Source organism: Ptychodera flava, chromosome 22, assembly GCF_041260155.1.
Source record: "Ptychodera flava strain L36383 chromosome 22, AS_Pfla_20210202, whole genome shotgun sequence".
NCBI classification, from domain to species: Eukaryota; Metazoa; Hemichordata; class Enteropneusta; family Ptychoderidae; genus Ptychodera; species Ptychodera flava.
In genome coordinates, this window is record NC_091949.1 from 20,705,095 (window position 1) to 20,730,976 (window position 25,882).

The window sequence follows — 25,882 nt, forward strand, 5'->3', positions numbered from 1 at the left end:
AAATTTCCGGAGCGAACGACAACTGGGCCCCAGAAACTGAGCAATACGCGACGCACTGTCACGCACCCTGTAAAATTGGCAAATCGGAGATGTTTTAAGAAAAAAGTATCTCAACTTGACCTACAAGTGCTCCATTTATTTTTTGATTGATTATGATTTACGGTTGAGCTGTAAAGTTACGATACTTTGAGTTGTTAATCTTATTATTCATATTCACGGGCATGTAAACAAACCATTACTGTGTATTTGTGGTCAGTCACGTGGTTCAGCTCGACCAATCAAAATGCGATGGGCAGGGCATGGTAATATAATGACACATTCATCACAGCTATACAGTCATCGGTGAATTTTTCATACAAGCGTCAGTTTTTTCAAAGTCATCTTCTGCACTATCGCCATATTTATTCGTCGATTTTTTTTTCTTTGGGAGATATCTAACGCTTCACACGATACAAAGCATTACAGCCATACATTTCGTAACCCACGATCACTGTAACGGAACTTTTCGCCACCTCTCTGTATGACGAGAAAATCGCCCGTAACTTTATCCGCACCATGCAGTAAGATTTCCCCATGCATGACAATCAAATCCTGTATTAAACTCGGGCAAGATTGCCTTCCCACTCTTAAACTCCGTTTTAGCCATTAGGGTGTCACAGGACGAAGGTAAACCAGAGACTTGGTTCAAGTCGGTGAATTTTCAAAAAATAAAATGATTTGAAAAGTTCCTCGTGTAAAATTTGGTAGCGATCGAACGCGTTTTTATTTAGTCTGTGCAGCTATAGCAGTAGTGAATTAGTTTGTGCCGGGTAAAACTCCCCTGTATCGCGTTCACCCCACTCAACGCGTTCACATAATCCTACTCACACATTTCACATGAAAACAGAACACAGATCATTGCATTCCAGACGATCACACAACTCACATGTTCACAATCACGCACTTGAACCAAGTCTAGTAAACCAGTAAGCAAATCGAGAGAAAAGCTGTGCACAAACAGTGCAGTGGTAGGCGTGGTTTTCTCTTTGAGTGTAAGGCGTGCTCTGATTGGTCCGCCTGATTTCTAATTCCTCAAACTCCTTAACGCAAAATAGTAGGGGTATCCCGCACGGCGTGGTTAGTGGAAGACTCCTGTCTGGCTAACGAGCCGTGCGAGCGGACGATGAACAACTTTAGGTGTTAGTGGACGCTTTTGACCTTTGACCTCAAAACACCTTTACCTCAACACGAGGAAAAAGGAGAGAATCTTTTACATTTTTTACGAAAATATATACTTCTTAACATTCAGTACTGCACAAAGTAAATCATGATCAGTCCAAAGCCGGTGAATTTGAATGAAATTATGCTGCTAACATACAATTTCTACCATGCGCAGCGTGGGTTGAAATTTTATTCTGTGCACTCAGCGGACGCGCTGAACGCCTTCCCAGTCTGCTGGCGATCGCTCAGTGCAGTGCGCGAGAAGCAAAAACGCCTAAATTTCGACTTTTGTCAGGTAAAATTGGACTAAAAAGGTGTATAATAATAAGGTTATTCACAAAATACCGGGATTTATGTCCTCGTACATCGTACGCTACGGTATTGTCCTCGACGCTACGCGTCTCGGACATTACCTCCGCTGCACGATGTACTCGGACATAAATCCAGGTATTTTGTGAATAACTTTATATTACATATTCTGTCCTCGTCTGAGTCTACGAGTTCCACATTAATCATTAATCATAGTACACCTCCATAGTATACCATTCTCTGCTATTCGGCAACTTTTGTTGATTTATTTTGATACGTATTAAAATCAAATTTTCCTGTATTGGAATTTCAGTGAAGTTTCATAACCCTTTCATCTCGACAGCTTTTTGAATTTCAATTACCCATGACTTCAATGTCATTTTCTTCTCCAGTCAAACAACTTGCACTGCAACGCCTCATTTTGTCCCTGCTATGAACACATTAATAAAGCCTAGTTCAAGGTTTCCGTATTGAAGTTTTAGCGAAGTTTCACAACCCTTTCATTTTCGTGACATATATCGCCTTATCGGGTCCATAATGAACTCCATCAGTAGTACTAGGTATTACAGATCACAAAAGACAGGTGGTGAGATGGCAGTTTCAGTTGTTATTTAAAAGAGTTCATTCAGATGTTTTCAGGCGTTCCCTACCGGAAAGTCCCCTTAACCATACAAAAGGCAACGCCTGTATCGAAACTACACGTAAGCCTCCCGCAAAAGGTATGAAACTGTTTATTTCCCACTTACGTAAAAATGATCAACACATGACGAATTTCCGCGACTTAATTATACAAAGGTCAGTAATTCTCCCAAGCGGTTGAAGATGACACAATTGCCGAAGGTACATAGTACAACCTGGGGCCGTAAGAGATGAGGAAACATCGTTTCTATCTTAAAGACTTACAGATTCACATAGAGGAGTTTAAATTCGGGTTTGACTTGGAAAGTCATGAAGGAGAGTAAATATGGAACCGAAGGAAATGGAACGAGTACTCCAAAACGTAAGTATCTTCATCATGATGTATGGTTGAATTTACTGTTTGCTGACGGAAAATCAAATAGTTATTTAAACCAAGCCGACGTACCTATTCGTCATAGCAAGATAAATGTAACGTCAGAGACTGATCTATACATGCAGGACACGGATTCCAAGTAACAGGCGTTAACAACAAGTGCATGCAGACCGATAGACGCTCGCTTCTCGCTTGTCACGTGAAGGTTCTCTGTATATCTGAGTCTGAAATCTTCGAGGCATGCATTGTCACATTCCTGGCTTAGCATGTATGTGTTGTACTTGAATAAAACAAGCAGCGTGGTCTTTTAAATCCTCTCCTGAACTACGCAACTCGACTAAAATAAATAGTTTAAAATTCCTACGGGTGTATTTTGATACATGTGTGACATAATGAACAATTTATTACTTTTAGCGCAGTCTGATACACCTGATGGCTATATATTGTATTCCTGCTCCGGAGGGTTGGTGCTTACGCTAGTCATCAGCCTAACCGTGTTATTAATTAACAGACGACGACGGATGTCAGCTACTTGGGGTATGTAATTGAACACGTAATGCCATAATGTGAAAAGGGAGTTTCGTGAGTAAAAGGAGACCGCGTATGAACACTTTGCTTATACATGCAATGAAATTTAACGACACTTTGGTTACAGATTACCACATAGTAAAGAAAATGACCAGCACTGTTTCGCTTCTGTTCCAAAACATTCGATGGTCCGGAAGGAGATTCGGAGAAATAAAGCTAAACAGGCACATATTATCATACTGCTAAAGCGTAGGAGGGGTTTTTGAATGTGACTGAACGAAATAAGGTTGCAGACATTTTGGCTGAAGTGCTTCCGATTCCTTCTATTAGACCTCTGTTCTCATACGTTCTCGCACATTTGTGCTGCCAACAGCGAGGGCGTGCTGTCAACTAAAGTGGTCCTTCATAGGAATAAATGAATTATTCAATACAGAATTAATACTTCAGAGTCAGTGACCATATTTTCTTGCAAGATTTAATGAATGCAAATGCCGGATCATCCCCTATGTCAATCTTCTTTAAAATACGCCTACCCTGATCAGTTTTTGTCATATGATATAAACCGCGCGAATTTAACTAAGTGTAATTAATCATAGTCCACCCACCTACTGTGGGTTGAGTGACGGTGGTGTAATAATGATAAAATAATTAAGAATGTTGACCATGCTCTCGTTTTGCAATGAAATAACAATTATTGTTATCAAGGCCCATATGGTCTTTCATTGAAAACTTGGTCGTGAGAATGATTGTGACAATTATTATGATTATAAATTTTCTCCAGACGTTCAGGGTAAGGACGAAGCTGATCCATACGAGGAGATGGCAGAGATTGTACACTTCGAACGCCGTGTGGTTCCTACGAGAGATTCGGGATTTAACGAAATTGATGATGACGGCGGAAGCGTGCCTTTTAATGGCGATAGAGACGATAGTGAAGATGACGATGGCGACGACGATGGCGATGGCTATGACGAAGCTGCCAGCACCGACCTTTTTCGAAGCAGTGTAAGAATTTTGGATTATTCATAGTTAGAGTATTCAATACCAATTGTGTTCCGATTGGAATCGTCTAAAACACCTGTTCCCGAACATTTCCATTTAAGGTAACGTTTCATTACAGCCTTTTCGTCTGTGCAACAGTGAAATAATCACAATCACACCCATCCATACAGCCTATTGAGCTCTTCGTAGACCAAAATAATTAGGATGAGGTTTCGCTTTACTTTCGCTTGTAAAGTGCTTCCAATAAATTTATATCTAAATTTAGTTAGTCAGGTTAGTCTTACTAAAAAAGAATGCTCCAATTATAATACCTATTCTTTGTGTACATACAATATCAAAGAAATGATTAGGCAAATATTTCAAAATCTGGAGCAGAGTAATAGTGGGAGATACGTTGAATTGATTAACGTAAACTTATAAATTTTACTACTTTATCCAACGTTCAAGAAATTATTACCAAGGGTGTTTTCACATGTAAATATAGTTTTCATAGATTTTTAAATAAAGTGAAGAAGTTAAATTGTTCACTACTGCCACAAACAACGATTTAGAAATTCCTCCCCCGTAGCTCAAGTCTTATCCGCTCCTACCTCCACAAGGCTAGAACCCCGTTAGCCCTCTTACCATCAAGATAAAACCTCCCCATCGCCTTTTCTCCGTTTCAAGAATTTCCCTACCAAAGTAAAGGAAGACAGCAACCAAAATCCACTCTCTGCTTACCCACAAGGCTATTTTAAAATTCTCCTTACAGTAAGAGCCAAAGAGTACAATTTCCACAACCTTACTTTTCAACTTGATTATACGAGAAACAATATTTCCTGTCACCCATCGAGAAACAACTCCATACACTTTTTACGCTGACATCATAATTTGCCATTTCTTATTAGTTAAACAGTGAAAACTTTAAGAAGAATGTGACTTAATGTGTCTGCATATCGACTTATAATAGCAAGAATTTATTCTTCTGCATCAGTTCGTGAGTTACATTGTCTCCATATTTTCCTCCGCCAAAATCCTAGCACATTTACTCACAAGATAAATTCGAAACAGCAATTTTAGTAATCTGACACGATACAATTGGGACAATAAAAGCAAATGAGCTATAGATACTTGCTAACAAGCTAAAATACCAAGAAAAAACATTGTTCAATGACGAAGTTATACTAGTATTTGGAAAGGTCTTACTGTAAGCATGATTAACTTTGAAACAACAATAATTTGACATGACCCGCGAAAAGCCTTTAAATCTGTGTCTGTATTTATGTCTTGTGAAATACAGTGAATGGTCTCTAACCATGCATTATCTGCTGTATTTTTCATGAAAGGCTTCACTAAAGAGAAACACGTACACCGAGCCACTTTACCATGAAAAAAGTGATTACGCAAAACCGGGTAAAGAAGCGTTCGAAGTTGGTCGCGATAGAATACACTGTACGGGCACAATACACGTCGGACACTGTCACCAGATTTGCAAAGGAGAGGCCTGGTTTGTCGGTGGAAGAGACGGGGCATCCGAAATTGCTGTTAAAATTCCGAATGGTAACTTTTGTTCACTTTTTATATGCCATATGACTTAAACTGACTGGTTCGGGGAAAAATCAGTTCCGTGACGTAATATTGACCGGGTTGTTATTTGTTAAGTTAGACACTCGATTCAAGTCAAAGAATACAAAAATGTTTGAAGGTGTACAGTCAGCTGCAATCTAAATATGCCCATGTCTGGTCAAAGCGGCATTCCTTGGTATTCAAGATGCCCATCTGAGGACGTTGTTTTTAAAAAGCGGCCACCCGCTTAAACTCTGTGATTGGTTAGATTTTCACTTTCCATGGTAACTCTGGCAAAATTGAAACAGGTGACAGCATACCTTTAAGGCAACCTAGACTAGTATTTCACCCGAACCTGCTTGACTTTAAGAACAGAAAGTTAGTTCATCATTAGACAACGGCGAGTATATTTGAGTGCAGTCCACGTAGAAGGCTAAACCAAATTCACAGCAAATTATGTTCATTGTGAATTCAGCAGAACCTCAATGGTATCCCGTTTTCTCCAATTTGATACTCATGTTATGTTAACATTAACGATCACTGGTAGGCCTACAAGAGAAAATACCAAACTCGCAGACCTTAACCAAGTCTAGATATAACCGTACCTATACTTAAAGCCGATGAATTCCTCCAAAACAACGAATGAACGCTGATTCTATTCCTATGTAGAATCATACGGAAAGTAGTAGTGAAGAGTAATACTTCCAATATATATTTCTTCCACAGACGACAGTGATTCATGTTACTACAGAAATAGAATACGGAGTGAAATAACTGTCATGAAGTCACTGGTTGACAACGATAACGTCATCAAGTTGTTGGCATGTTGTACAAAGACAGGTAATTTCCTGTATTTATAACACCGGCTGCACCCCCTCGCTTGTCTAGAGATATCTGTTAATAATTATTGTACAAGATTTATATGCATGTCTTCCTCTTAGACCATACGTGCATGTGCCAGTCAGTGGTGCTGAGTTCAGCCTTGACGTCATGTCTATCGAAAGTGTGAATCTCAGAGTTTATTTTTTCGGTTATCTCATTTCCTCCATGTGACAAAATGCGAACGGTATTTCATCTGACATAGTTTGTATATTTGATTTTTCACGTACAAAGACCCACCGTACTTGATAATGGAGTACGCACAATGCGGAAATCTCAAGCAATTTCTCACCAAACATGTTTGGCGGGGTTCTCAGCAAAGGCATGACGATGGTTCAAGCAAATTGAAGTTGTCGTTTGCTGTGGATATTGCCAATGGAATGAACTATCTCACAGCAAAGGGGGTATGTAATACGCAAACAATCTATTTGTTGGGGAAAATATTTTTCAAACTGCCAACATCTTTTACCTCAGTGTTATGTTATATGTTTGTATTTCAATTTACATAATTTTGCTAACATAATACTGTTTACGACGTTGAAGTTGCACTATTCATACACATCAAAGGATTGGTAAGCATTTATTGAATTTGTAAATTCCCGTTATATGTTTCCGTTTGCAAGATACACTTTCATATTCAATGAAATTTACAAAATAATATTGTTTGTGTTTGAGTTCGTACAAATATGTGCTTTACATGGTAACATGGTAAATTGTTGTTTGCTCAAATTTCCCTGAATATCCAACGTAGTCTAAAATTAATCTTGCTATTTGGATATTACCTTAACTACTATAAATGTTCGTGAAATGTTTCAATTGCTTCAAGTTCTTATAATGGTATGTCGAATTTAGTCCAGGCGTCGTATTCTTTTTATTCATGGTTTGTAGGGTCCTTGTCAGTTTTTTAATATTGACATTTTCAGCGTATGTGTGCACTTGAATGTAATTTGCAAGTTCTGCTAAGCCTTTAATTCAATTAGAACGCGCCTCGGAACAGATATTCGGACTCTCAAATAATTTATACAATTCTTCTCTGATCTTTTATACAATTCTTTAGGAGCTCATTTTAAAGCTCTCAGAGAAAGAAAAAACTTTCACTGGCTTAGGTTTCGAAAATCTAACGTTTAATTCCCCCTCCCCAACAGCAATTTGAATTTCAAATATCGCAAAATTTGGGGTACTTTGTTCTCTACTGTTGATTTGGTGAGAGAATGGTTGAAGGTTTCATTTAGGAAAGTTTGAGCAAAAGTTTTAGTCTTTCACTGTCGAGGCGCATATTACTTTAACTGCTCCCTTTGCTGTAATTTAACTTCTCTTTTTGTTCATATATGTTGATAAGTGTGACTTGCTGATTTTGAACTTGTTTTTTATATCCAAGTACCTTATGTTGTTGTTGAACTAATATATCAAAACAAATTGCATCTAATCTCATCGGACTTTGGCAGACGCACATGGTCATACTAATGCTATATTGTGCCACAGTGCCCCTTAAAGAATGTTGCAATTACGTCATGTGTCACTACAATGAATTTGCTGAATATGACAGGTCGCCATAGTTAAGGTTTACTCTTGCTGGTCCATTTGCATACTGATCATGAACACATTTGCATATTTACCATACATCAGAATCTTCATTTAATGCGATTTCACTTTAGAGGCTCTTTTACCATAAACAGTTTTGCTAAAAAAAACTAACCAGCAAGGCATCTGCATTTATAACTAATTAACTAACCAATTACTTAAAACGACTTTACGGTTAATATGCTATATGAAGTATCTCAATTTTTGTAATTGTGCATGTACTATGAAACTTATTGTTGTCAGAAATAGATGAATACATGTCTGTCTTGTTATACAGATAGTGTACAGAGCTTTATCAGCGAAACATGTCCTACTTGACAGGAACAGGGTTTGCAAACTTTCAAATTTCGGTTACTGCAGTGGCGCTGTAGATGAGGAACAAGCCTTCAGCAGAACGACAGACGTACGTTAAAGTTTCAGGGTGACACGTGCAGTATATGTGTTGTTTTATTTCACACTCCAAAACCAACAATTGAGAATATTAACATAACGTCTCAATTATTACCTAATTTCACATTTTTCAATCTGAGACAAGCTTAAGAATCTATACGGTTACCTAAGGAGGTAAAAAAGAATTAAATAAACAGTGAGATTGTAATAAAGGCGTCTAGTTGTAATTTGCACAATCTTTCTAATTTCTGAACTGAGCCTTTTGGAAATAAGAAGCAGTTCACAGAATGTGGACCAGTTGTAAGTTTGCACGAAAATTACACTTATTAGCAATGTTATGATTGATATGATATATTTTGAAAATGACACTTCTTTCAGGGCGGACTTGCTTTCCAGTGGCTTTCAATGGAAACACTATCACGAGGTTTATTCAACATGAAGACAGATGTCTGGTCCTTTGGTGTCGTTCTTTGGGAAATCTTTTCCGAAGGTAGTAAATTAGGAATACACAAATTTATGTCTACAGAGACTACTTGTGCTTGGCATCAATTCTAAAAGTAACTGAACATAAAATCTTAAGAATGCAGTGTTTAAGTACAGTAGGTACATCAATGTTGAATATCACTGTTTTCGGTAGTATATTCACGGACATTCCTTAGCATATGACAGGGATACAGACCATATTAAAACTCAATTTTCAATTATAGTGATTTTGTATCGTGTGCTACTTACATGATATACATTGTTTCCAACAAATTGGTAAAACATCACGTATTCAAATGAACATCCCCTACAGCACACAAATTAGGCGATGAGAATTGGCTTTCAAATCAGGATCAAACATGCAAATTTCGACGACTGATAGGTGTAATACTATGGTTCAAGCTTGCAATGCTTATGCAACATAGAATTACTTGATTGGATGCAAAATTCCTTGATTAGGGCTGAACAGTAAAATATAATGTCATAGATAATTAAAAATGCAAAACATATAAATGCTGCTGTCATGTTGTACATAAACTATTAAACAATGATTTCAGGAAAAAGTTGGACGTAAATATAAATGATGTTACCTCTTTTGGTCAGTTGTATTAATCTTCTCCCAATTACTCTTCACGCAATTAGCATCCCCTTTTCCTTCTGAAATACAGCTACTTAATTGATTAATATTGATATTCTTATTCCAGGGTCTGATCCATACGATGGCGCTGACAAGAGTGACGTAATAATGAAGTTACGCAGAGGTTACAGATTGTTAAAACCTGAGAACTGTGAAGATGAGCTGTAGGTATTAAATAGGCGATAACTGTAACCGCATCTAGAAATCAAGTCATTTTATGAAATTGTTTGTTGATTTGTCGTGAGAACTTATACATGTAGTTTTCTAGGCAAAATAAACTGGAACATAAGTTGTATTGGCCCTACTTTATTCATGTACCCTCTTAGAACACGGAAACACAGTTGCATCCAGAAATCTATACAAACTGAGTTTTCAAACTCTTTTATTCATTACATGCAGAATGGTGAAGAATGTAATAGTATGTTATATTGAACACTAATTCCTAAAATATCTTCAAAAATGAAGCTTTTTCCCTTGTAAGAACAATCTGTTTAATTTGCATAATTCCGTACATGACTTCAAAACCATCACTTTACTATTTTATAGCTCTTCAACGATGTAATCTTTCAATTTTGCATGAGGTACAGTTCACTTACTAGCACTAAATATCATTCTGTGATACGCAGGACGTCCATTTTGATTTCTTATAGCTCGCTTAGATTTATATTCTGTTCTGATTTCTCTATGTTGTCATTAGGTCTCCTAGTTGTGCCGTAATTAGAATCTTTGCAATGCGTTGCATTGGTGAACCACCCTTAAGCGTATGAAACGTTTGTAGGTCAAGTCATCAGAGATTTATAATCCTCGGTTGAATCTGGGGTACTCCGCTTCGAGAAACTCTGACAAGAACAGTACTTTTAACCATAAAGTGCACAGCAATAACATGACTATTGGTGTTTGTTTGTCCACTTCCAGATATAACCTGATGTGCTCGTGTTGGCTGAAAAATCCGTCCGAACGGCCCAATTTTTTCCAGCTATGGGAGACGCTGCATGCATTGGTAGCCACGACCAAAGTATGTGTCATACTATATCAGGATAATATTGCTACATGTATTATGTGCTTGTTTGCAGGATATGAGCTTTGCAGAGATTATTGATTTTGCGTTTAGTAGGACGTCGCCCATGACTTCCATCGAATTACATTTGAACAAATTCAAAAAATTAGATTTTGAACAGGAACATTCAATACCTCTGAAAACGGTCGCGATCATTGAGTTACTGGTGCTGACTATTTCGGCTTTCAAAAAAAGTTAAAAACTTTTCAGTGTGTCATAGATAAAACCATCTTACGTGCAGTTAATTTTGATTTTTGTTCCTTTCAGGAGGAAATAGAACGCAAAGTAAAATGTACAAGTAAACTTCTTCCATGATTGTGATCTGATTATCATTCAAGTTCGGATTTAACTGTGTTTAATTCTTCAAAATCATTTACGCCTCGGGAATTTGATCTCGCTATCTCTTCTTTACTGGACATCACGAATTTCCAGCATTACCTCTTAAAGGTCATGACTAACAGATTTGTGTATAAGTACATGTCGAGAAAAGAAGCGGACAAGTTGCACTGATGCTACATGGATGGCCTTTTAGGATGATTCAAACAAGAGTATAGCTTAGGGTCATCTCGAGAACCCTCTCACTGACTGGGTCAAAGGTCACCTATCAGGTCATATGCGATATGATCCCTCGGATTGTCGTGGGTAATGCGCCGGTCGCATGATACTTTTGCTGTCAAAATGTTCATCTTTTGATGATCATTTGAGCAATAAATCTGAAACCGAGAAACATATCATTGAATTGCTATCAACATATGTCTCGAAATATTTACTCTTCGTTACTACGCTCGAATTTAAATGTTATTGATGTAATTTTCTCTTTTACCTGCTTTTAAAACGGTTAAAACGTTATATAAACAAGGATCAACGTTTAACGAAGGTTGTTACCGTCACCTTGCTGACAATTACCCCCTCTAAATTTCAGTCTTAAGTTATTCATAATGCTTCACTAGTCTTTGTATGAAACTATCATGTGTTTTGATAACACCTATTAAAATTTCTGTTTCACCTCATTGTGCGTCACTAATCAATTTGCAGTATCTCATTTGTGAATGTAGAATTATTTTTGTAAATAAACTAACTTGCCTTCAAAGGTTGAAGAATGAGCCTAGCTCGCTTTTTGATTTATTACATGCCCCATGTATGGAAAATTGCACGCCTCATAGGATCCAAAAGTAACTTGTTTGCGACGTAACGCACCGTAAGTCAAAATTTGACTAAAAGTAACCTGGCAGATACTGTAGATTTTAGTTCTTTTTTAGTCCTTGAAAACGTATGACTTTATAATTTTTCTATGATCTACGGTGAGAACTAACGGTCATCGGCGTAATGTCGCATGAATCGCCAAGTATAAAAGTAACTTCGAAGTTTACGTTTTTCAGCTGTTTTATTCAGAAGCGCAATTTCAGGAAAGCGGATGCCCGGTAGAAAGACACCAATCGCTGCCTTTTCATGATTTTTCTTTTGAAATTATTCTTACGAACTTAGGAATATTTACTCTGTCGTATCGTAATGATACTGAGTGTCGTATCTCGTCATTTCTGTCGGTCGGAGACCGCTATGCCACTTATACGTCAGAACCGCCATACCACTGCGTCTGACAGTGCATTTGCCCAGACTCTAGACCTCGCTTGCCTCTGAGTCCGTACCTCGGAGTGGGTCGGAGGTAAGCGAGGTCTAGAGTCTGGGCAAACAGTGAATTGGCGTAAGAAATTATATTTCGAATCTGTGCTGCCGATGAAATTATCTCTGTTGGTGATTCAAGTTTCTCAATCGAATTACTCGTCAAATCGATAGGTAACTCCGAGCCCCACCCCGCATATGAAGCCTGATAACTGTAGATGGCATACTCTACACTGAAAAATCCAAGGTGCTGGCTTTATTTTGACAATACATCAAAGAAACTGAATATACAAAGTTTATGGAATGCTTTATTCAATATAAACGAACACATCTGACGCATTAAGCTCTCAATTTTAGTATTAATTTAGCTTCGCTGCACTTCGCTACACTTGTTCTCATTTTCACTTTGCACCTCGTCTCTTGCATTAGATATCGCATACACCATGCGTGTACTTCAGTTCTCTTTGCGAAAATTTGGGAAACGTTGGTAAAGTAATGCCTGGGGTGCGATAACACCACAAAACAACCGGGTGGTTTCCCCTTACATAACAGATTGTCTCAGTACAACAAAATAGTTACTGAAATGCCCTGAATATGCCCTATGTCTTAGTTATTTGAATGTGTTGCTTTCTTTAATATGGAAAACAAGAAACTGTGTGCCGATGAAAAAATCCCAATTGCACTACTTCAATATTTCGCTGCAGTTCGATTCTCATGTGCGAAATTCCTACGACATACGTGGCGATATGAATTTCAAGACTGACTGCTAGGGGACACGAGTGGCGTAATTTTTCTTGGCTAGAGCCCTTTCACAGTCAAATGAGTAGTTTTACTGCTTGAACGGGAGTTTACGCACGTCGCAAGACGTAGGTTTTTTGAGGGAGCGTAGCTTACAGCGTAATTGATGAGAGGTTCTGGACAAGTCAAAATTAAAAGTATCATTTGTGACATTGTTGAGTCTCCCCTGGCCGGCCGTATCCTGGCGATCAAGTTACCCTACCGAGATACGATTTGCGATCAATTTCTCCCCGTTCCCCTCCATCCGCTGGAAAATTCTGATAGGTGCATAATCACATACATGACTCATTTCTCTGTCATCGTGATTTACATAAGAATGCTATTTTGAAATGTGTTGACCTCATCCTTCCAGTTAAACTGAATTCTAAGAACAGCGATAGAGAATGGACCTATTTACCCTGTCACATTTCATGTAAATCGAAAGAAACAAGTCTGTGCCAGCCTCTGGTTCAACTCAGGAACAACCAGTTTACAACGAAACCTGCTTAACACTACTCAATATGCAAGTAGGTCGCGCGACAGCTTGTTTTCCATTTATAATTTGGGTCAAATGAAACAAGTCTGTGCCAGCCACTAGTTGAACTCAGGAACAACCGTTAACAACCAAAACCTGCTTGAAACTACCCAATCTTCAAGTAGGCCTCTCAACAGCTAGTTTTCCATTTTATTATTCGGGTCCAAAGAAACAAGTATGTGCAAGCCATGAGTTGAACTCATGAACAACCAGTTAACAACGAAACCTGCTTAACACTACTCAATATTTAAGTAGGTCGCGTGACAGCTTGTTTTCCATTTATAATTCGGGTTCAACGAACAGGTCTGTGCCGGTCACTAGCTAGTTGAGCTCAGGAACAACCATTAACAGCGAAACCTGCTTAAAACTACCCGATATGCATGCGCTTTACGTATGCACTGCAATTAACAATATACTACAAACCGATTCCATACACATTTGGAAGTGGTACATGTATTTGAACGACGGACGTCGACCAAGAATCGTCGTTAATGTACACAGGGATGTTACAGTATGCATGATAAATAATTGATTTAAATATGGCGAGAAAAACTGCGTCTAACAAAAGATATTATATTGACAATCATATAAAACGGCACGTATTCCATGTCGACATTGGCCGATATATATTAACTATGGGTCATATGAGCTATCTTGAAATGTGTGGACAATCACAATGTTGGAATGTTAAAGAAAATGTAACGGTAACAGCTCAGTATCTCATCATTCCACATACGTATATCTGTCGAGATCGAAACACTAGATGGCGCTAGATTTCCACCTTGGTGAGCCAAGTCAGTCTTTTGCTGACAAAAAACAGAGCTGTTCGTTGTAACATTTATTCTAATTTCTACGTTTGTTCTTCTTGTCACGGAGACTAGTCTTCTGTTGTCACGAAATTGATTTTATAGTACCAAAAATGCAAATTTTTTAAATTTTGTGTTGCAGTTGTTTGTTAATTGAAATTTTGCCACAAATGTTTTCAACTTCAATGAAACTGTCTTTGTCAACATCACGAACAATATGGACCACAGATTAATCCTAAGGTCATCAAGTAGCCGTAAAGTGCGTTCCCTCTTCCAACTGACATTGGATTTGCCGCCAACTGCATTTTAACTGCTGTTTTATGTCATTTGAGTTGCAAAATTTTCAAATTATGGCAAAAGTTATTAAGTTTTGCAGAGTTCATTGTAAATTTTCTTTCATTATTCATCATATATGACCATGTATACAAAATAATTAAAGTATTCTGGACAACTATATTCTCGTCCAGAAAATATTTAACATGCTTATTGCCGGCTGTATGCTCCAAGAATGGTCAGGTATCCGCAACATTTCAAAATTTTTAAGGGCTTTCAACAAAATGTCATCTTTTGTAAAAAATATAGGATAATATCCGATGAATAACAACCCTTATTTAAAAGATTTTGGAGAGGGAAGATACTATTAAATATAGTTACACCCATGCCAATTCTGAATAGCGCAATAGGATATTGTTCTATACCCCTGTTTGAACCTGATATGAGCTGAATTTGGGGAACCAAATTTCTCTTTTGATTAGTATGGTATCCGATTGGTATTCTAACCATTTCAATGGCAAGGTTTCCCCTTTTTAATCATCACCATTATCATCATTGTCATCACTACCACCATCATTATCATGGTCACCACCACAACCACCAACACCACCATCATCATCATCATCATCATCATCATCGGGCAGCAGGGGGTGATCTGAACACTTATATCCCCCTCCAACTCTCCTGGTACGGTTTGGAAATGACCCATGCACGCATACGGAGAGCTCCAGAGAAGGTCCACCATCCTCGCCAGCCCGAGCTCTGCATTTAGATATATACCCTACGAGGGCATACCTGGCAAGATGAAGGGCAAAAATGAGTGCTAGGCTAGGAGGAAGACAGTCTATACCTATTTGCAGGAAACATGCATCTAGATAGGAAACAAAATAGGCGGTGAGCCTTTATTGTCGTGCCTTCAGGGACAAGAATATCCCAGTATCTTATGCCAGTGACAGGCTTTTGAGACACCACAGGCCTCGATACCATTCCCCTAGACTTGCCTTGATAAACAAGGTTGAAGGCCTTTCTATCATTCTTTTTTCTCTTTGCTCTCTCCACGTTCTTGATGTCTTTGATGTCTGACAGAGATAGATTCTGTGGATCTGTAGAAGGTATCTCCCTGCTGGAGTCTGTCTATATTGAGGCAAGAATACCCCCTCCCTTTTACAGAGACTTGTCATAAAGCCATATTCTATATAAGAGTGACTTGAACCGGGAGGGTCGGTCCAAGTCATGGTGGTTTACAAGCATGTTCGGTACGAAATAAAGTCTAAGACGGATGGCGAGCAGGACAAGTTGGGCATCGCTGTTATTATTGATTTGTATGGCTAAATTAATGCTATCACACCTAAGTCAGAGGGGGTGTTGAAAGAGCTTTGAAAGGACCCCATAGGCATACGCCGCCAATGGAAGAGTTAGGCCTACTCTCTCTAGGCGAAGAATGTTAAAGCTTATACTTATTTCAAGGGAACTTGCATCTGAGTAGAAAACAAAATAAATGTCATATGTTTTGCTTTCCAGGTCGCCCAGAATACTCAAAGTAATGAACGGCAAGTGAGCCTCTACCATCATGCCTTCAGGGACAAGGACATCTCAGTATTTTATGCCTGCGCCAAGTTTGCTTGGCGCAGGCCTCAAGACCATGGCCCAAAACACTATTGTGATAAACAAGGTTGAAGGCCTTTGCGTGGTTCATTTTTTATTTGCTCTCTCCACACCCTTGACGTCTATATTGTCTGAGAGAGAAATTCTGTGGATCCACAAGAGGTGTCTCCATGCTGGCGCAAATTTACATGGACATAGAATATCTCCGACTCCATTATTGTTCAGAAATTGTGGGATGTATTTGACGTTCACCAAGATGATTCACTTGAGGGTAATCATACTGATATTTACCTTCATTGTGTCCAGTGTCAGGAGTCCTACCTGTATGTGTTCTGTGTCACCGGCAAATAGGTTGACAGGAATATTCCCACAAATATATCTGATGGCAACTCCAAGCCTGACGTTCTTTGTTGCTTTGAGCTAAACTTCCGTCAGTAGTTGATCAAACTGTTTGTCGGTGCTCAGTTTGATGCGATCGATGAGAAGTGTCCCGTCAGTGATGAACGCCTGTTTGTCGATTATTTTTATACCCGTCACCAGTTGGAGGGTGGCTTCATCTATTGGTTTCAACCCCATCGCCATTTCCTCAGCATCATAGAACAGACCAACCATGCCATTAGCATCGTAACCACAGTACAATGTGCCGCTATTGATAATGGGCCAAAGCTCATTGTTCAATTTTATTATTGTTTTTTCTTAAGCCAGTTTCAGGGATATTTGCGTGAGATCTGGGCAAGGATTTGGCAGGTGCGTTTGAAGATCCTGCAGCTTGAATAACTTAAAGTAGTCATAAAACAAAATGTGAGGCACATCTGATGGGAAGTCTGGTGGCACAGCCGCCGATTGGCTAGCCATAATGTCCAACAGGTTGATGGAGACATCGTATGGCACAAACTCTTGGGCAGTGCTGCTGAAGCCGAAGAGGAATGGAGTTGAGTCTCCAGCTGCTTGCCTGGTTCCAACCATGTCAGCAACATCGGACAGGTTCGTCAAAGAAGTCTGGTGTCTGTGCTTCTGGACAGTGGCTGGAGAGATGACAAATGACTGGTCGACATACCTGTATTGCAAGACAAAGTCTTTGTTGTTGTTTTCCTGCACCTTAACCAGTCCTCTCGTGGTGACATCTGTTATGTCCTTGAAGCCTATAGTTGCTTGCCATTGTTTGTATTAATATATACATAGCGAGAATGATCATCTGGATTATTAAAAAATATGGTGCAACATCGAAACCCTAACCGAAGGATCGATCTGCCAGACAAGATCTCCTTCCGAAAAAGAAAGCCAACAGGTAGAGTCTGCCTAGGACTGGCCAGAGAATGGACGATAGATTTGAGCACTGACAAGAGTTTTGCAACCCTGTGTGGTTTCAAAAAGATGATTGTGGACAAAAGCAGAGAGAGCTACACACGGGTGGATTTCGTCAATGTCGAGGAGTATGTGATCCACAGCGACGCGGTCGATAGGGCTAACACTTGTGCAGCAGTGCCAACCTCCACTGCAGGACAGTGAGTATATGCCTGCACCTCTCGGAAAGACTATCTGCAAACCCTCCTGAAGGAAAGCAACTAAATCTGCGAAAAAATAGTCTACTATATCAGCAGTCCCCTAACGATGCCCCTCAAGCAGGGTAGCAACCTCAGCAGTATCAGACTAGGTTTACAGATTAGGAGGGCCAGCTCCTTGACTTCAATGATTTCCCAGATTGATGCAGAGGCAGCACTTGAGGCCAAGTTGCACCTCAAGGAGATCTATTATGACCTAGCGGAGGGGTATCGGCTACCCAAAGAGCCTCAGCTCATAGGAGCCCAAAGTGAACGTGCTTTCGCTCGATTGAAAGAGGAAGCTGCCAGGCTCATGAGGGCTGTCCTCCGTTCCACGCGATCTTGTAAGAATGCATCAGCCTGAAGACTAGCTTGTTGTGTTCCTGCTCCTCAGCTGATAGAGCAGCAGATTCACTTTTTTGGTCAAGCTCCAACCCGTATTCTTTGATGATGCTCTCATTGTCTGTCTTGCTCTGATTGTAGGAGAGCATGAGCATTCAGATTTTCTCTCTAAACCCATTGCTGCTGTTGGTGTATTGCTGCATCAGGACCCATTCATTGAGGCAATCATGCCAGGCACTGAACCAAAGTTGACTAGCTCATCATTCCGCTTTTTTATGTCTTTTGACATGGTGCAGTCATCTAAACTGATCAGCGTTGGTGTCCCTGCGTATATTTCATGGACTGTCTTTAGCCACTCACCCATGCCTGTGCAGGGGATCGGGAGGATGATGTTGCATCGTCTGTGACTAGGAACCTCTTGTCATAGGTTTTGTTGTACGGTACATGAAAATGGGACATAAGAAAACAATGCACTCAAGCTTCCGACAATAGAGCTCCATCAACCAGGCTCATCCCGGCAGGTACTTTGTCTTGTGGCAACAGGTGGGCCCTGTTGTGATCATGTTGAAGGGCGGCTCTCTTCTATCTGCTGTGAGCTGCACGCGCCTATCCTTGAAAGAGGATACTACTGAGATGGTTTTGTTCTACAAAACCTGCACGTCAGCATGCACGAAGACTTGCATATCAACCTGGAGTTGCGATCTGCTGTGGCTGTGCTTTTTTATTTTTTGGTGTATTTCAAGCTGCACTCCATCCTTTGTGTTCATCACCTCAGGCCATTGCCATGAAACATTTTATGCTTGAAGCTTCTCAAGTCTGCGAACAGTCTGAATCTGTTCTCCAGGAATCGATCTCATGAAGAAGGAGGTCCTGATCTTTGACTCCCTCTGCAAAGTATCAGCAGGCCTCTTTCCAGAAATGCTGGGGGAGCATTCGCTTAGCATAGACTTTGATTGCAATCCCTTTGATGGTCACACTAATGCTTCCAAGGCCTTGATTCATAAATATCTCGCCGTTTAGCTAGGCTTGCCTGTACCTTTGTGAACAGAATGATCAGCTGCACTTTCATACTTCGGCGAGGGACGTTGACATTCTCGTTGATATTGGTGTTGCTGTGAATTGAATCGTCCGAGAATGGTGGACATACTCGTACAAGAAGCTCTTGCCGTTGTTAAAGAACTCAGTAACATATCAGACCAAGCCCTCGTCTTTGATCGTTTCGTATTCAAGCTGGATATTCATCAGTGAGTACCCAAATCAGCAGTGTCCTCAGAGACTGTCAGTTGAGCGGCCGGTGCCATGGTGATTTGCCACTACATGTGCCTTTCAAACATGCTTGGGTAGGCGGTGCCATGGATGCTCATTAATGGATGCCCGAGCTTGATAGCATACTTCTTTTGATAAACGCCATACAAGGGGTTGTAGTCGGCATCTTGCATGTTGGCATCGCCAGCACCGATTCTCAGCTTTCTCAGGTGCGGGGTCTTGATGCCGTAAAGGGTCATTTTCTGTCTGACATGATGAGTCCTCACTGCTTAAATTTTTTCCTTGCAGAATCTTGTGGCTATAAGCAGGGGGTCAGAGACTTGTTGCATGGCATTTATTGCATATAATACATGTGATAAAATGGCAGACGAAAATGTCGAATTATGAGGAATGGGGAGGAGTTGTGTGAGAATGATCTGAATGAGATTGAGGAGGAAGAGACTGCTTTTGAGTGGGTAGCCCCCGATGAGGCTACTCCTGAGGAAGACAGACTGACATTACAGCGAATAGAGCCCAAACAACAGGCAGTTGATGGTTACGCCCAGCAAAGGGGCATCAACCCAACAAGTATAGAACTTGTGAGGTTCAATGCAAGGGTTAGAGGTGGAGAGTTGTACTATAAGGGCTTGAAGTTGACAGACAACGGAAGACGGAAATTATACACACATTTGACATTGAAGAGAGAAAGAGGCTGGACAGAATTTATAAGAGATGTCCTAGAAGAGGCCCCTGCCCTTGGGGTCCAGACACTTCGCACCAAAACCAGTTCGCCCCACACAACTTCGTCCCAAAACCATTTCGCACCAAAACAACCTCGTCCCAAGTACTACTTCGTCCAACGCCACTTCGCCCCAAGTACCACCTCGAACTAAAACCACTTCGCCCAAAGTATTGTACCATCAACTCGTCCTAAAACAAGGATGCCACGACGTATCATAACACTGTTTTTACCTGCAACTTGGAGGCATTCATGTGTCAGGACATTTGGGCCACCACGAACCATTTATTGTTGCATGAAACCATAAACGGTATATTAGAAAAAAGAAACACGCAATGAAAACTACTCAATGCTATAACTCAGGTGCCGTGCGCGGAATTGCACGATGTAATTTTCTCGAAATTTGTACACTTTCAAGATTTCAGTCCTGGGATGACAGAAAGGTTATGAAAACTTCGATGGTAGTGGTTGGTTATTTTCCGCTTTGCCGGTTGGCGATAACTTTGGGGCAAAGTGGCATTGTTTCAGTTGTTTTGGGGGCGAAGTGGTTTGGGGCGACGTGACTTTTGGGGCGAAGTGGTTTTGGTACGAGGTTGTTTTGGTGCGAAGTGGTTTTGGTGCCAAGTGTCTGGGAACCCTGCCCGTTGGTGAGCTCCCAGCTAGACGCGATGATGCCCTCAAAAAACAACTCTCAATTTGGAAACAGAAACCAATAGACTAACCCCGAGGACATTAGTCGGTTGCGAGATTGTAACCTGACTGAGCTCATAGAGGACGCCAGCAGCAATGCAGAAATGATATAGGCAATAGAGAACAGGATTGCTAAATGGAATTACCTCAACCTCGAATATGTAGTTTACAAAGATTAGCAAAGGATTGCAAACTAAAAATCTGGCTGGGCTGTACGTCGAAAGAGACTAAATACTAAAGCCCCGGCTGACAAGCCCAACTAGCTATTAAAATCGACAACCGCATCGAGGTGCTTCATGGCGAGTACCGGAGAGTTCATGAAAGAATAGCCTTATATAGAACACTGAAAGACGTTCTCGACGATCCAGATCTGGAACTAAAAATACAGTTGGCAGAGCTGTTCAAACGGAAAGGGCTCAGCAAAGCGCTGGTAATTGCCACAGGACTGGCGATCACTGTATTTACTCTCGGTATACGAAAATTCTGTGGTCTAAGAGGTGCAAAATGTAAGATCTAGTTGTCCATTGAAAGACAAGTATTCGATAAAAAACTGAACTTTATTGCTTATTAACGCCTGGCTTGCAGTGAAGCCTGGAACGACAATGGGTCATGGAAAATACATGTCAAAGGTCATATTGGCCATACGGAATGCCTATTTAGTATGGTGGATAGGTACGACATAACACAAAAGGTGGTAACCTGGCGTAACAAAACACTCTCCACATTACGTAGGCATGAATTGGATACGGCACTTTAACCTTAAGTATTCTAACAAATAATGGCGGTCTCTGTGGTTGTTATAACTGGGTGCTCCTCAGGCATCGGGTTGGCTACGGCAGCCAGATTGGCTAGGGATGACTCCAAAAAGTACAAAGTGTACGCAACAATGAGAGACACGTCTCGAAAACAACAACTGGTGCAGACAGTGGGTGACGCGCTAGATCAAACTTTGTTTATACGTGAGCTGGATGTTACCAAAGACGAATCAGTCGAAGCTTTCTTCAGTCAAGTGTATGAAGAAGAAGGACGGGTTGACATTTTAGGTATGTTTGTAGTTGCATTACTCAGAGGAACTGCTGAAATATTTACCGACAGAAATATTTAGACTCTACAGCGAGGTATATGTTTCTATTTATGTTTCTTTACATATCGAGGTCAGTTCAACCTTGTCCTTCTTTGCCTTTAGTTGTCATTGAAGTTTGTAAGCAGACATAAGCATGCATTACCTTCAACAATCGCCTGTAAATTTCACACAGACCTTTGGGAAATGGGTCAACTTTCCGATCTGCCACAGAAAAGATACCTATCATTTATCGTCTATTCAATGAGTGCAGTGAAGTGACTCTACAGAACAATTGACCTGTCTGGTCTTACTAACATGTAGTTAACATTTTCAATATCCTGTAGACTGAAGTGTTTTTTAACTCATCCCGTTATGGATACTATTTAACAAATTTTACATGGAAGAATACATGTGTGAAAATGTTGAAACTTTCATGGTGACACATTTTGGAAACTGGAAGCCTATCGAAATTTAAACATGGGCATATTTTGTCACTAATATAAGGTTAAGGCCATTAATAACACTACTATTGTATTACTATTGTATTGTACCTGTGAGGAATCAATCATTTAACAGCATACAAGTTTAACGCACTCGACATAAATGGCGACCTTCCCGACATTCTAAAGAGTAACCACAGAATTGAATTATTGTTAAGTTGACATAAAAATTCATATTCGGTGATGAAGTGTTTATCGTATTTTGTAAAAGCCATTGTCTCTACCCTTGGACAAAATGACATGTATACCAGGTGAAACTTCATGATAGTTAATCAATAATTCTTCTCCTAGTGTAAGTCACTCTCTGACCAACCATATTGCCGGGTATCATGCTGAGTAGGCGTCGAATCAGAAAACACAGACATAGTGCTTTTTTTTAAAAAATAGCGAATACTTCATATACGAGTACCTGTAATGGTATCTTGAACCTACATTGATACGGCATCGATCTTGACCTTGCCATTACTTCATTGTAATCAAGTGAATTATTCAGGATGCAGGGCAGCTGTATCATTTTTAAAAAACCTGAATAACCGCTTGGATTTTGCGTTGCCATACGTCCATACATATTTCTTCGATGAATTTGGCTTTGTTGTGAATGTTGTGTGCGAAATGTATGTTGACCGCACATTCAAATTCGTCTTACCCCATACCCTGGAATGAACTGACTCGTTTGATGGAAGAAGTCAAAATGGTGACCAGAATTTCGTAAATCCTGACCAAATCTTTTCATTTTGTGAAAAGCGTCAATTCACCATCTAGTTTTAGTCCTGATGAATGCAATCTGCATAATTCAACTCATCCACATGCGCACAAGAAAAGGGTAGTACCTTTGCAACCTTACTGAGTACGCCCATCGATTTCCAATATCCGAACAAGTGTAATACCGTACTAAATAATAAACACAAACAAACAGTTTGCAGACCAAGAAAGAATACATGCAAAGTTTATACACTGAAAAATAGTAAGCAAATTCCATTAAGTAGTAAACGAGGGATACTTGGAAAAAAACAGAGTAGAAATGGCGAAGTAATCGTCAGGTTCGAAAGGTTTTGAAAAAAAACACAACACCAAATACGAGTATTTTCACACAGACTTAGGATCCCCATGGTTTAATTTGTAAATAATTGTAGTAAACTGTAGTTTTAGGGTCGGAACCGGTGATTCTGGTCGTTTTGTGACTTCAGCGTTTAACAAAAGTAAATTAATTTGTTTTCTTCAAGACCGAATCTTCCCACTTATACTTGTCTTTATATATTCTTTCCTATCAAAGAATGTTTTGTGAAATCCATATATAGCCACGTCAAGCTGCAAGATGAATTTATATTTAAAAGAAGAGACGTTTAACAACCCTGATATCGAATTATTTTACGCTTTTCTTAATTTCCCTGTTACTGATAAAAGATATCTATGCTTCGTCGCACAGTAAACAATGATGGGATATTAACCATGTACCCGCTAGAGGGCGTACCATTTGACGTCAATCGTCAGATAATGGAGACAAACTTCTTCGGAGCTCTGAGGACAATTCAAAAGGTCATACCTAATATGAAGAAAAGAAGATCTGGTAGAATTATAAACATTGGAAGTACGGCAGGTGTTATCGGTAAGTAAGCAGAAATACCCCAAATTGTATTAAACATTCGGTTTCCCTGTCACCATTATTACATTTCGTAACGGCGTGGCTACATGTTTACGATGAGAATACAACAATAGGAGAGTAAAGACACTCTTAAACGCTTTTTAAAAATCGTCATTTTAGGGCCCTGTCACACCTTGACGATTAATATGTATGTATGTATGTATGTATGTATGTATGTATGTATGTATGTATGTATGTATGTATGTATGTATGTATGATGTATGTATGTATGTATGTATGTATGTATGTATGTATGTATGTATGTATGTATGTATGTATGTATGTATGTATCTATCTATCTATCTATCTATCTATCTATCTATCTATCTATCTATCTATGTTTCTATGTACCTATGTAGCTATGTATGTATCTATATATGAATCTACGTACCTATAAACATTATGTATGTCACCTCATTGCCTGTCAGAAAACTAGTTAATTGACGTCATGTGGCACATTTTGAGTAAGTAGATATTATAAATACGATGGAAGATATATTGGAAAGATGAGATAGTCAAATATGACCTCAACTTATGATCTAGTTTATTTTTCTTTCAAACACGTTCCTGCGTTTTACCAAATAGGTTTTCCATTCACTGACGGTTACTGAGCAGCAAAGTTTGCTTTGGAGGGTTTGTCGGAATCACTCGTGGCAGTGTTGAAGCAATTTGACGTACAGTGAGTGTCCTTTTACAGCTATCATTTTTTGAGATCATCATTCTGTCTGCATGTCTGTCTGTCGAATGTCTATCCCTCTCTATCTATCTATCTACCTGATCGTATGTCTACTCTGAGACTCTCGGGTTGTCTGTTTGTCTTTCTATCGGTGCCTTTAAGACAACACCAAACTAACTTGAATAATCGTTTTGTATTGTCATTGCAAATCACAAATACAGGAATCACGAGATCGCTTCAAGTTTTAAAGCTATGAGAAAGTAATTATGGTCCTCTGTCGTTATATAATCTTAACTTATGGGTTTCCTGTCCCTTCCAGCATCAGCATGGTTGTATTCGGCCTTGTGATGACACCACTTCTGCAGGGACTAGGTGGAAACTTGAATATGAATGAAGATGCCGTTGGTGAGGAAACGCGCGAGTTGATGCAAAAGAGTATGACTTCGAAACGCTGGCAAAGTACCGGCGTCGATTTCATTCAAACCGTGGGACAGGCAGCGGAAGTCATCGTCTCAGTTATTGAAGACCCATATCCAAAGTTAAGATACACAAATAGAGAAGAAATAAGAGAACTCTTGTCCCTTAAGTTAAAAGATTTGAGTGGTGAGAACGTTGTCGCTCATCAGATGAAATATTTTGAGACTTAAGGTAGTTTTTGATGTATTTTCTCATGTTTATTGCACATCTAAGGACAAATACTATGCTCTCTTTCGAGGGATCCAATCTTTTTTGAAGAATATATTTCAATTGATCTATTAAGCTAAATCATAAACCGTGGAGTGGATTGTCTCACCACTGTCTATTGTTAAGTAGAGCATGCGCATTCCTGTATATTCAACGCAGTCATTAGTGTGGAAAAACAAACTTTGGACAGTAAAGCACTAGAAGTCATCTAAGTCAGTCTCCTAATGACTAACCAATGAAGATTTTAACCAGTTGAACTTCACACCTACCTACCGAAAATCGATACGATTCGACTTAAAATATAAGTATACTTCCAGGCAACAAGTACATTTTACAAATTAATTGAAAACGTTGAAATAAAATCTTGTTAAAATGGTAATCTAGTGAGAATGTCAACTTATCAAGCAATATCAATTTCAATATCAAGCACGCACACACACATATTCATTCATGTCAATCCGTTTGAATGCTCGATTGTTCACTTCAATAAAGACGAAAAGACGACTTACAGATTTCCAGAA

General features: G+C 39.6%; 1 protein-coding gene and 1 long non-coding RNA gene across 2 annotated transcripts; both read left to right on the plus strand.

Moving 5' to 3' along the window:
* The first annotated feature begins 3,986 nt into the window (after positions 1-3,986).
* Positions 3,987-10,711, plus strand: LOC139122934 (tyrosine kinase receptor Cad96Ca-like). The gene is made up of 8 exons (XM_070688812.1): positions 3,987-4,054; positions 5,377-5,590; positions 6,323-6,436; positions 6,710-6,879; positions 8,334-8,459; positions 8,825-8,936; positions 9,634-9,730; positions 10,482-10,711. Exons 3-8 carry the CDS (start codon positions 6,376-6,378, stop codon positions 10,663-10,665), a joined length of 750 nt encoding a protein of 249 aa, XP_070544913.1. The 5' UTR covers positions 3,987-4,054; positions 5,377-5,590; positions 6,323-6,375; the 3' UTR covers positions 10,666-10,711.
* Positions 10,712-24,615: 13,904 nt separating this feature from the next.
* Positions 24,616-25,882, plus strand: LOC139122373 (uncharacterized). Its single transcript, XR_011549437.1, has 2 exons — positions 24,616-24,680; positions 24,997-25,882. It is a non-coding gene; the product is annotated as an uncharacterized lncRNA (long non-coding RNA).

Coding starts and splice junctions, on each gene's coding strand:
- LOC139122934 (XM_070688812.1), top strand. CDS start 6,376: ATGAAGTCACTGGTTGACAACGATAACGTCATCAAGTTGTTGGCATGT. Junction 8,460..8,824: donor CCTTCAGCAGAACGACAGAC/GTACGTTAAAGT, acceptor CACTTCTTTCAG/GGCGGACTTGCTTTCCAGTG. Junction 9,731..10,481: donor GAGAACTGTGAAGATGAGCT/GTAGGTATTAAA, acceptor GTCCACTTCCAG/ATATAACCTGATGTGCTCGT.